General features: G+C 36.1%; 1 protein-coding gene across 4 annotated transcripts in view; it reads left to right on the top strand.

Annotated features, from left to right (window-relative positions):
- CEP350 (centrosomal protein 350) overlaps nucleotides 1–12,989 on the top strand; it is a 167,309-nt gene that overhangs the window by 80,525 nt on the left and 73,795 nt on the right. For all 4 annotated transcript variants that reach the window (XR_006734080.1, XM_045547232.1, XM_045547234.1 and 1 more), the window contains 5 exons: nucleotides 3,456–3,619; nucleotides 7,092–7,202; nucleotides 7,632–7,772; nucleotides 8,992–9,128; nucleotides 10,264–10,386. Coding sequence is in view for 3 of the 4 variants with exons in the window: in XM_045547232.1 (XP_045403188.1) it covers nucleotides 3,456–3,619; nucleotides 7,092–7,202; nucleotides 7,632–7,772; nucleotides 8,992–9,128; nucleotides 10,264–10,386 (676 nt within the window). In the remaining variant the exon portion in view is untranslated. The remainder of the gene's footprint in view (nucleotides 1–3,455; nucleotides 3,620–7,091; nucleotides 7,203–7,631; nucleotides 7,773–8,991; nucleotides 9,129–10,263; nucleotides 10,387–12,989) is intronic.

Here is a 12,989-nt window from a genome sequence, read left to right as displayed (position 1 = left end):
ATTGAAGGTTTGTGGCAACTGTGTGTTGAACAAGTCTATCAGTGCCATTTTTCTAATAGCATATGCTTACTTCATGACTGTCACATTTTCGTGATTCTCTTGGTATTTCAAACTTTTTCATTGTTATATATGTTATGGTGATCTGTGATCAATAATCTTTGATGTTACTATTGTAATTGTTTGGGGTGCCATGAACCAAACCCATATAAGAAGACAAACTTAATCGATCAACATTGTATGTGTTCTGGGTGTTCCCCCTCATGCTCCCTCTCCTTGGGCTTCCCTATTCCCTGAGATACAACAATATTGAAATTAGATCAGTTAATAACCCTATGATGGTCTCTAAGTATTTAAGTGAAAAGAAGTGTTGTATGTCTCTCACTTTAAATCAAAAGCTAGAAATAAGTAAGCTTAGTGAGGAAGGTATGTCAAAAGCCAAGATGGGCCTTTTATGCCAAACAGTTAGCCAAGTTGTGAATGCAAAGGAAATGATCCTGAAGGAAATTAAAAGTTCTACTCTAATGAACACATGAATGATAAGAAAGCAAAACAGCCTTATTGCTGATATGGAGAAAGTTTTAGTGGTCTAGATAGAGGATCAAACTAGCCACAACCTAAGCCAAAGTCTAATCCAGAGCAAGGTCCTAACTCTCTTCAATTCAGTGAAGGCTGAGAGAGGTGAAGAAGCTGCAGAAGAAAAGTTTGAAGCTAGCAGAGGTTAGTTCATGAGGTTTCAGCAAAGAAGCTGTCTCCATAACATAACAGTGCAAGGTGAAACAAGTGCTGATATAGAAGCTGTAGCAAGTTATCCAGAAGCAAATTGATGAAGGTGGCTACATTAAACAATAGATTTTCAATGTAGGTGAAATGACGTGATACTGAAAGAAGATGCCACCTAGAACTTTCATAGCTAGAGAGAAGTCAGTGCCTTGCTTCAAAGCTTCGAAGGACAGGCTGACTCTCCTTTTAGGGGCTAATATACCCGGTGACTTTCAGTTGAAGCCAGTGCTCATTTACCATTCTGAAAATCCTAGGGCACTTAAGAATTATGTTAAATCTACTCTGCATGTGCTCTATAAATGAAAAACAAATCCTGGATGATAGCACATTTGTTTGCAGCATGGTGTACTGAATATTTTAAGCCCACTGTTGAGACCTAACCTAATGCTCAGAAAAAAAGATTCCTTTCGAAAGTATTACTGCTCATTGACAGTGCGCCTACTCATCTAAGAGCTTTGATGGAGATATATAAGGAGATTAATGTTTTTATATGCCTGCTAACAAAACAGCCATTCTGCAGCCCATGGATCAAGTAGTTATTTCAATTTTCAAGTCTTACTATTTTAGAAATACATTTTGGCTGGATGAGGTGGCTCATGCCTATAATCCTAGCACTCTGGGTGGCTGAGGTGGGAGGATTACTTGGGCTCAGGAGTTTGAGACCAGCCTGAGCAAGAGTGAGACCCCATCTCTACTAAAAATAGAAAGAAATTAGCTGGGCATGGTGGTGCATGTCTGTAGTCCCAGCTACTTGGGAGACTGAGGCAGGAGGATCACTTGAGCCCAGGAGTTGGAGGTTGCAATGAGCTATGATGACACCACTGCACTCTAGCCAGGGCAACAGAGTGAGACTGTCTCCAAAAAAAAAAAAAAAAAAAAAGAAAGAAAGAAAAGAAGTACATTTTGTAAGGCTGTTGCTGCCACAGGTAGTGATTCCTTTGATGAGTCTGGGCAAAGTAAATTGAAAACCTTCTGGTTTTCAGTGGATTCTCCATTCTAGGGTCCATTAAGAACATTTGTGCCCAGGTGCCTCTGGCAGCCATGGGTTACAGTGTAGACATGGCCAAGTCCAAGAACAACGCCTCCCATAACCAGTCCTGAAAATGGCACAGAAGTGGCATCCAGAAACCCCGATCACAAAGATGTGACTATCTTAAGCGGGGTGGACCCCAGGTTCCTAAGGAACATGCACTTTGCCAAAAAGTACAACAAAAAGGGCCTGAAGAATTACAGACCAGCAAGCCAAAGCTATGAGTGCATATGCTGAGGCTATCAAGGCCTCATAAAGCCCTAGAAGGTTAAGGCCAAGATCTCAAAGGGCATCAGCTGTAAGCTCAACCAACTTGCCTATACTGCCCATCCCAAGCTTGGGAAGTGTGCTGAAGCCCACATTGCCAAGTGTCTCAGGCTCTGCTGGCCAAAAGCCAAGGCCAAGGATCAACGCAAGGCCCAGGCTGTGCCTTCAGCTGTAGTTCTAGCTTCGGTTCTGGTTCCAACTCAGGCTCCCAAAGATGCTCAGGCCCCAATGAACTCCAGAGTAGAGGCCTCTGTCTGTCAATGAAAGGACAGAAGGACTGGTGTAACCCCTGGGCTGCTGTCTGCATGGGGCTGTTGTCCTTCTGTGCTTTTTGTATGAATACATCTGAGGCAAGAAAAATCACATTCATGATTCATGGGAGATGAAAATATCAACATTGGCTGGGCATGGTGGCTCATGCCTGTAATCCTAGCACTCTGGGAGGCCAAGGCAGGAGGATCGCTTGAGCTCAGGAGTTGGAGACCAGCCTGAGCAAGAGCAAGACACTCTCTCTACTGAAAAAAAAAAAAAAAACAAAGAAAAGAAAAGAAACAAAATATCAACATTAACAGGAGTTTGGAAGAAGGTGATTCCAACCTTCATGGATGACTTTAAGGGGTTCAAGACTTTAACAGAAATAATTGCAGATATGGTAGATAAAGCAAGAGAATTAGAATTAGAAATGGAGCCTGAAGATGGTACTGAATTGCTGCAATCCCATGGTAAAATTTGAATGTAGGAGGAGTTGCTTCTTAGGGATAAGCAAAGAAAGTGGTTTGTCGAGATGGAATATACTCCTAGTGAAAATGCTGTGATTATTGTTGAAATGACAACAAAGGATTTAGAATATTATATAAACTTAGTTGATAAAGCAGCAGCAAGGTTAGAGAATTAACTCCAATTGTAAAAGAAGCTCAACTGTGGGTAAAAGCCACCAAAGTGCATTGTATACTACAGAGAAGTCCTTCGTGAAAGAAAGAGTCAATGTGGCAAATTTCGTTGTTGGCTTATTTTAAGACAATGCCATAGCTACCCCAACCTTCAGCCACCACCACTGCTGATCAGTCAGCAGTCATCAATATTGAGACAAGACCTTTCACCAGCAAAAAGATTGTGATTTGGTGAAGGCTTAGGTGATTGTTAGCATTTTTAACAATAAAGTATTTTTTTAATCAAGGTATGTACATTACTTAGACATAATGCTATTATACACTTAGTAGACTACAGTATAATGTAAACATAACTTTTATATGCATTAGAAAACCAAAAAATTTGTGTGACTCACTTTAAAGTCCCCGTGTTTCCTACAAAGGAAAACAGAACTCTGAGGCATAATTTCATCTGAACTTTTCTATTTGATAATTGTCATGTCTTCCAGGTTCTAAGCGCTTTTCTCCTGCCGGCCTCCAGCATCGCATGGCAGCAGAACTCAGCTATCTGAACGCCATTGAGGAGTCGGTGCACCAGCTGTCAGATGTAGAAAGAGTTAGGGGCATTTCACTTGCTCAGCAGGAGAGTGTGTCTCTGGCTCAGATCATAAAGGTATTTGTGCAGTTTTCTTCTTTAGCTTTCACTGGCTTTCTTTTTTTTTTTTTTGTTATACAAAATAGTCTTAATGATGAGTTTAAAAAATAATCTTTACCTGCCAAGTAGAAAAAAAATGGTCTGCCAAATGACACTTATAAATAATCCTGGGAAAAACTATAATATATGGTACTAAAAAGAAAATTCAAGATATTGTATTTAGCAGCAGAGCCATAACACAATCATTTTCTCTCAAATACTTTTTTCTATGTTTTCTGCTTTATTTTAATGACTGTAAAAATCAGTCAGGCATTTTTAATATTTTCTCTTTTCATTGATAGGTCAGAGATGACTGAGTTTGTTTGTTTTTCTAATGCTTTATTTGTACCAAAAAGAGAAGTTTCTGAGACCCAGGTGTTTGATAAAGCCAGGATAAAGTGGACTTTTCCTTACCAAACAGAAATCCAGAGAAGGTCTCAGCAGTGTTCCTCAGTAGAGATGCTATTGGTATCCTTTTTTTTTTTTTTTAACACAGATATTATTTATTTACAATAAAATACAGAGATTTTAAATGAACGGTTTTGATGAGTTTTGATTAGTGCATATACCTATGTAATAATCACCCCTAATCAAGGTATTCCATCACCCCAGAAAGTTGACTCATGCCCATTTTCAGTTAATCCCTCCTCCCAAAGGTAATTACTATTCTGATTTCTAGCACCATAGTTTATTTCATCTGTTGTAGAACTTCACATAAATGGAAGTATACTTTGAACTCTATTGTGTTTTTATTCAACATAAATTTAAGATTTATCCATGTTTTTGTTTCAGTAGGTTTTTTGAGGTTTTTTTTTCTGAGTAAAATTCCACTGATACGACGATTTGTTTATCCATTCTTCTGTTGATATATATTTGTATTATTTCCATCTTTTGGCTGTTACAAATATTCCTGCTTTGAACATTTTTAAACAAGTGTATGTACATATGTTTTTATTTTTCTTGTGTAAATACCTAGAAGTGCAATTGCTTGGGTCAAGTATAAGTATATGAAACTTAAGAAAAAAAACTGCCATACTGTTTTCCAAAATGGTTGTAACATTTTACACTCCTACAATAATACATGAGATTTCCAGTTATTCCATATCCTTGCCTTCATTTGTTATTACCAGTCCTTTTTGTTTTATTCATCTAGTGAATGTGAAGTATTATCTCACTGTGGTTGTAATTTGCATTTCTCTTATGACTGATGAATTTGATTATCTTTTTGTGTATTTACTGACCATTCTTTTATGACTATCTGATCAAGTCTTTTGCCTACTTCAAAATTGGGTTGTGTTTTAATTCTTGAGTTATAGGAGTTCTTTACATTTTCTGGAAACAAGTCTTTTGCAGATATATTTCAAATATTATATACCACTTCTTAGCTTACCTTTTCATTTTTTAAACTGTCTTTTGAAGAACAGAAGTTTTTAATTTTGATGAAATCCAGTTTAAATTTTTTTCTTTTACAGTAGTACCTTTTGTTTTTTAAGAAATTTTTGTCTACGCTACAATATAAGATACTCTAATAAAGATATTCTCTTATGTTTTTCCCAAAAGCTTTATAGTTTTAGCTTTTATATATAAGTGTGTGATCCTTGTCAAGTTAATTTTGGGATTTGATGTGATGAAAGTTCATTTTTCTCTCATATCAATATTCAGTTGTTCCAGCACCATTTTTTTAAAAAAAGACTTGTATTACCATAGTGCCTTTATCAGTGATCAAGTAGTCACTAATGTGTAGGTCTATTTCTGGACTCTCTTCTTTTACATTGATCTCTTTGTCCTCAATGCCAGTACCATATTATTTTTATTACTGTGACTTTTTAGTGAGTCCTGAAATCATGATATATTTCCTTCAACTTTGTTCTTTTTTTTTCAAGATGGTTTTGGATATTCTAGGTTTTTTTGTGTTTCCACATAACTTATAGAATCAGTTTGTCAGTTTCTAGGAAAAAAAAGTCCAGTGGAATTTTAATTAGAATGACACTGAATCTATAGGTCATTGTGGAGAGAATTCACATCTTAATAATATTGCCTCTTCTAATTCATGAACATGATACATTTTTCTGGTTATTTAGGTCTTTTAATATTTCTCTAAGCAGTATTATAATTTTCATTATAGAGAGCTACGCATTTTAAAATTTATTTCTAAATATTTTATTTTTTGATGCCATTGTAAATTTTTTTTTGTTTCTTTCTTTCTTTTTTTATTTTCTTTTGAGACAGAGTCTCCCTCTGTTGCCTGGGCTAGAGTGCCATGGCGTCAGCCTAGCTCACAGCAACCTCAAACTCCTGGGCTCAAGCAATCCTCCTGCTTCAGCCTCCCAAGTAGCTGGGACTACAGGCATGTGCCACCATGCCCGGCTAATTTTTTTCTATGTATTTTTAGCTGTCCAGATCATTTCTTTCTATTTTTAGAAGAGACGGGGGTCTCACTTGTGCTCAGGCTGGTCTCGAACTCCTGACCTCGAGCGATCGTCCTGCCTCAGCCTCCCAAAGTGCTAGGATTACAGGCATGAGCCACCGCGCCCGGCCTAAATTTTTTTTTTTTTCAATTTCATTTTCCATTTCTTCTTCCCACAATACCTATCAGACAATTCTTTGTGTGGGACTGTCCCATACTTTGCAGGGAGTTCAGCATTTTTGCACCCCTCCCACTAAATGACAGTAGTGCTGTCCCATCACTGTGACAGCGGAAACTCCCTAGACATTTCTAAATGTTCCCTGGTAGAGGATGGGGAGGGACTGATACCAATTCTGTTGAGAATCATCATATTGAAGAAATGGCCCCATTGCAGTGCAGAGTCATGCTGACCTTGAAATCTATATCAGCACTGAGATTTTCTACCATTTTAGAGCTACATTATAATTCTGGGTGTGCAGATTTGGGCAGAGCAAAATACGACTTTTTACATATAGCCTTACCACTTTTGGAGAACTTATATTATTTGGTACTAATTCAGAAGAGATGAAATATATAAATTTATAGATAACATTGTATAGAATAATATTAAGAAAGGGTCTTGGTGACCAGAAGAGCTTTTATGAGGGCAACAATTTTTATGTGGCTGTTCCTTCAAAGTCAATCATAAAATTGTGAGATGTGAGGCATTATTTTTATTTTTATACACAGGACATATTTTTATCTCTTCCAAAGAGTTAGGTAGTATAGCTTTTGCTTTCTAAATGACTTTTTGGTATCAGTTCTTAGTCTTTATGCCTTGGAAATTTTTTATATTACTACATTATTTAATGTATGGTAGGTGGTCACTAAATATTTTGATAAATGATAAATGGCTGATGACTGATCTCTTCATTGCCTTTTCCTTTAGGCTCTAATTGGTTATTCTAAATAATTTGTGTTAGGAAGATATCATTGTGTGTATTATAGTCACTGTGTTAGTTTAATATCTTAGAATTAATATTTGGCCATTTCTTTAATTTGAAGGCACAGCAGCAACGCCATGAAAGAGACTTGGCCCTTTTGAAACTCAAAGCTGAACAAGAGGCTCTGGAATGTCAGAGACGATTAGAAGAAACCCGAAACAAAGCAGCTCAGGTAACTTATGTAATATTTTGCAGCAAATTATGGTTTTTTAAACCTAAATTTATATCTTAGAAATCGCTTTAGTGTTTTTTTAATTATAGAGGAGTAAAGATGTAAATAATTATGTTTTAGTATTGAATACTTTTTATGGGATAATTTCATGTCATTTGATTCTTGTCGCAACCCTATGAAGTAAGTAGTGAAGACTTACCCTGATTTAGAGAAGTAAGAATTCTGGTACATTGTAGTTATTTGTCCATAGACACATTAACTTGTGAACAGTGGAGTTAAGACTTAAACCATGAAATCCAGATTGTAGTCAAGTGTTTTTTTCCACAAGGTATTTAATGCATGAAATAAATTTATAAATTAAAACTAATTTGGGTAGAGGGGAGACTGAAACATAACTTCTTTTTTTTTTTTGCCCTCTTTTATATAAAGGTCCATGCAGAATCCTTACAGCAGGTGGTTAAATCACAACGGGAAGTAACTGAAGTCTTGCAGGAAGCAACCTGTAAAATAGCAGCTCAGCAAACAGAGACTGCTCGCCTCACCACAGATGCAGCACGCCAAATCTGTGAGGTAAGAGAGCCGCTGAGAACCCTTTTCTTTTTAATTCTTTTTAGTCAATCTTAGTAACTTTGCTCTTACCAGTAACAGATTTCCAATGTCTAGTAAATACATACTTCGAATTAGTGACTTTTACTGGGGGCCATACCCTATTGAAATAAGAGGCACTGTTGATTGGAGTGTATTGTACATGTAAATGATATAGAGGCAGAAAAAAGTTAGAGAAGAAAGAACTCTAAGTTTCTGCCCTCTGGTAAGCTTTTTAGAAAAGTATTGACTTTATTGATATATAATTTACAAATGATAAAATGCACCCATTTTAAGTGTGCAGTTTGATGAATTTTAACGTGCATGTGTACATATGTCTATATCTCCCTATAATTACCACCATAATCAAGAGATAGATATTCTATCACTTTAAAAAGTTCCTTCATACCCGTTTGCAATCAGTCCCAATTTTGGCCCCAGGGAGCTGCTGATCTGCTTTGTATGAGGATGATACATTTTTACCCAGAATGATGTTAGTGTCTTTTCTTTTATTGTACCAAAGGTAAAGCCAGGAAGAGTTTTATTACTGTCTCTATATAGGCTATCATAATTTATAGATACAATTTTACTTTATTTTAGCAGTTTGTAAAATGACTCAGTTATTAAAATTCCATGAACCTATATATGTTGGGTACTATGAGGTTGTACAAATAAGTATGAAATTGAGTTTCCTTTCTCAAGAAACTTTTAATGTAGTAGACAACATTAACAAAGATTTCAAAATACTTTAGTTCATCGGAAAAAGGAATAGCTCAAAGCAATGATTGAAGAAATATGAAACGAATAATATATGTAGCAGTTGGAATAATGGTTAAGAGCAGGGAAAATGTATTTCACATTGTTGGTCCAAAAAGAGTTAGAAAGGAAGTTGTAATTGACTTGATTCTTAAAGGAAGATTTAATTTTTGGTTTACTACTGCTTATTATGTGATGTGAAGCTTCTCTGTCTAGTTCATAGATTGTTATAGCTGGGTGAAAGCTTATAAATCATGTAGTCTAACTCTTTATTTTTATAAGATGAAGCTGTGGAGATTTAAAGAGCCAAAACATTTCTTTTGTTAGTAGCAGAATTTGCTTGCTCTCATTTCATTGATCTTTCCAAGACACTGTGCACCTTCTCAGTTCTTCTTGATATTATCTCTTTACATATACATTTGCCTTTCTTGGGTGTGTTTATATTTAGATGGCAGAGTTGACTCGAACTCATATCTCAGATGCTGTCACTGCTTCAGGAGCTCCCCTAGCAACACTGCATGACCACCAGCGGCAGCACTTTCCAGACTTCATGAAACAACTGAGTACCAGAGTTGAAACAGATAGGTTAATATTCATTCATTAAGCAAATATGTAATGAGTATCTCTTATGTCCTAGGTACTATTCTGAGTACTGGGAATACAGTTATGGGCATACAGTCTAGTAGGGAAGATAAACATTAGTCAAATATTCAGTGAAGTGAATGAACATTTACAAACTGAGATAAGTGTTATGGAAGAAAGAAACACATATCTCAGAAATATGTAACACAGGAATTTGAATAGCCTGGGGTACGAGGAGGTCAGAGAAGATTTTCCTAAGGAAATAAATCTTATGGTGAGATTTGGTGGATGAGGAGTCAGTGATGTAAAGGATATAAAGAATAGGCAGATCAAAAGCCTTGGGCCAGGCACATGGCTCATGCCTGTAATCCCAGAGCTTTGAGAGGCTGAGGTGGGAAGATTGCTTGAGTCCAGGAGTTCGAGACCAGCCTGGGCAACATAGTGAGACCCCATTTCTACAAAAGATAAAAACAAATTAGCTAGGCATGGTGGTGTGCACCTGTAGTCCCAGCTACATGGAAGGCTGAGGCAGGAGGATCTCTTGAGCCCAGGGTTTGAGGCTGTAGTGAGCTATGATCATGCCACTGCACTCCAGCCTGGGTGACAGAGCAAGACCTTGTCTCAAAAAAAAAAAAAAAAAAAAAAAAAAGAAAGGAGAAGAAACATGACATATTTAAGAAAAGAAAAGAAAAGAAGGCCATTTTAACTGGAGGCAGAGAGCAAAGAACAGAAGGGTATGAGATGATGCACAGATCAGATCATGGTAGGACCTTGAAGACTTCAGGATTTTGGAATTTATTTTAGGAGCAATGAAAAGTAATTAAAGAGGTTCTTTAGGCAAGGCTGAGTGGCATGATCATATTTGTGTGTATGTTTTTAATCATATTTTGACAACCTCTAATTCATAGATTTTAAGTCTTTATTAACACTCATTGATACTAGGAGTGATTTTGTGTTTATTTTCCTTAATAAAGCAGAAAATACTCTTTAATGCCTTTTTTTCTCAAATTCTTTGTAACAGTTATTTCATAATTTCTATTTATTCAAGATTTTTTTCTCATATTACTTTCAAGTAGTATTTAAAATCTTTCTGTTATTGGAGACTTTGAATACTTAATCAGTTTTTATCTCTTTGTAGGAAAAGTCAGTCTGTTTTACTCTCTCAGAGTAAAGAAGGAACTCTTGACTCAAAGCATCAGAAGTATTCCCCTTCATATGATAGTTATTCTGAGTCTTCAAGATATAAGAATCATGGTCAAAGGTGAAGATGGTTTGATTTCTTGGCTTAAACATTGCTTTTCTTTGACTTCTTAATCTTGTTTCTTTAAATGGAACAGTGTTTGCCCTTCAAAGTGCTGGCTTTTCCATTTAATTTGCTAATTTATAAAAATAATATAGCTACTATTCCTTGAGAACCTACATTGTACAAGCATTGTATAAATCTCTGTTTTACGACCCATTTTGAACTTGAAGAAGAAAATCCCTAGAATTTGTTTTTTGTCTAACATCATTTCCATAGTCTAAAATAAATATAAAATAAGCAGCAAATAATAAATCATTAGCAAAAAAAACATAAAGCGAGAAATGCACATTAAAATGATGTATAATATAACCACATTTATTTAAGAATGTATTCCAGTAGCAAACAGCAAATTTCAACAATGCTAAAACCGCAATTACTTTTGCACCAACCTAATAGTTTTCAATTTATGGTTCCATCCTTGGATTAGAAGGTGTTAGAGGCTACTTTCCAGAATTCTTAGAGGTAAGACACTGACATTGCCAAGTGTAATAAAACTTCAATTTAAAAAATTAAATCATGAGACTTAAAAACATGAAAATTAATGTGGGAAAAGTACCAGCTATTATTGAGTACCTATTATGCCTCTGAAACTATGTGATTTCATTTAACCTTTACTGACATGTACTTCACTGATACGTCATTTAAGCCATCATCTGGATTACTGTGGTGGACTCCTAATAGGTTGTTTCCCCATCCTCTAATCTTTCCCCACTCTATTCATCAGCCACATGGTAACCAGAGTGATTTTTCTCAAATGTGCAGCCAATTTGGTTATTCACCTGTTTGAAACTTTTCAGTATTCCCTCAGAACATTCAAGGTAACATATCACTTAGCATAGTATAAAAGTCTCTTTATAATTGAGACTTTGGTCCATCTCCAGCCCTGTGTTTTAGCATTTCCTCTCTTAGAATACTCTACTAATTCTAACTGCTTCCAGTTCTTTAACAGAACCATGTTATCTTTGTCTTCTGTGCCATTACATATGATACACCTTCTTTCTAGACTCTCCCCTCCCTTCATTTCGTTTAATTTACTTTTACTTACCCTTCAAGAATTGGTGCTATCCTAGTCTGCTTGAGATACCCCTTCTATGTTCTCCCACAGCATTTTGAATATATGACATATTATAGTCTTGACCACTCACTATATCCTTGTTCCTTTGCTTGTCAGTTACATTCTAGACTAGAAGCTCTTTGAGGGCTACATTTTCATCACTCCAAAAAGAAACCCAGTACCCATTAGCAGTCACTCCCTATGCCGCTGTCTGGCAACCGTTAATCTGCTTTCCATCTGCATTCTCTATGGATTTGTGTATTCTGGATTTTTTATATAAATGGCATCATTACACTATGTGGTACTGTGACTGCTTTCACTTATCATAATGTTTTCAGGGTTCATGTATATTGTAGCATATGTTACTACTTCATTTACAAGGCCAAGTAATGTATTGCACAGATATACCACATTTTATTTATCCTTTCATCAGTTAATAGACATTTGGGTTGTTACCACTCTGACTATTATGAATAATGCTGCCATGGACATTCATGTACAAGTTTTTATGTGGATATATGTTTTCATCTATCTTGAGTATACACTTAGGAGTGGAACTGCTGAGTCATATGGTAACTGTTTAACTTTTTGAAATAATTTAACTTACTAAGAATTGGCACCCTGTTTTCCAAAGCAGCTGCACCATTTTAGATTCCTATACCAGGAATGTAAAATGTTTCCACATCCTCACCAACACTTGTTATTGTCTTTTTTTTTAATTATTATTATAGCCATCCTAGTGGGGACCATGTGTACTTGTATCCCAAGAACTTACTAAAGTGTAAAGCATACAATGGATAGTCTACTACATGTTTATTAAGAGAAATGATTAACACATCATTACTGATTGGTAGAATTGGGGTTCAACCCCATGTCCTTCTGACTTCGAAGCCCTTGCTGTTTGCTGGCTTATGTCTTTTACCTTACAGCTTTATTAGAAGATTTATCTTTTCAAAAATACCTATTAAATCAGACAATTACATTATATTATGATAAATACTATCATAGGAATATATACAAAAAACAGCAGGAGCACAGGGGTAGAAGTGACCAAACCTTCCTTGAGGGTTAGGGAAGGGTTTGTGAGGACTTTGCAGAAATGACACTTGAACTTAGTCTTGAATTAGTAGTCCATTAGACAGAGAAGGAAGGGCATTCAGAAGAGGAAATAGCATGTGCAGAGGTTCTCAAAACCTGGCTCATGGTAGGCTCCTAATATATTTTGTTTTGTTAAATGAATGAATAAACTAAGGAAAGCAAAGAGGAGAAAGGAAATTTTGCAGAATGTATGTTTAGTTTGTTGGCTGAAGGATAGCCAAAAACAGAAGTTCACTTGGCATTTGGATACAGGAAGGGCAAAGCCAGTCATACAGATTTGAGGCTCAATCTAAATGACAGGAATTAAAGTTGTAAGGATGCATAAGATTGCCCAAGGAGAATATGTGGCATAAAAGAGAAAAGGGCCAAAACAAGTCCCTAGGGCGCACCATCATTTTAAGGAAGATAG

The sequence above is a fragment of the Lemur catta genome, chromosome 3, assembly GCF_020740605.2.
Source record: "Lemur catta isolate mLemCat1 chromosome 3, mLemCat1.pri, whole genome shotgun sequence".
NCBI lineage: Eukaryota > Metazoa > Chordata > Mammalia > Primates > Lemuridae > Lemur > Lemur catta.
Note: the sequence above shows the minus strand (reverse complement) of the source record. Positions and strands in the feature narration are given on the sequence as shown.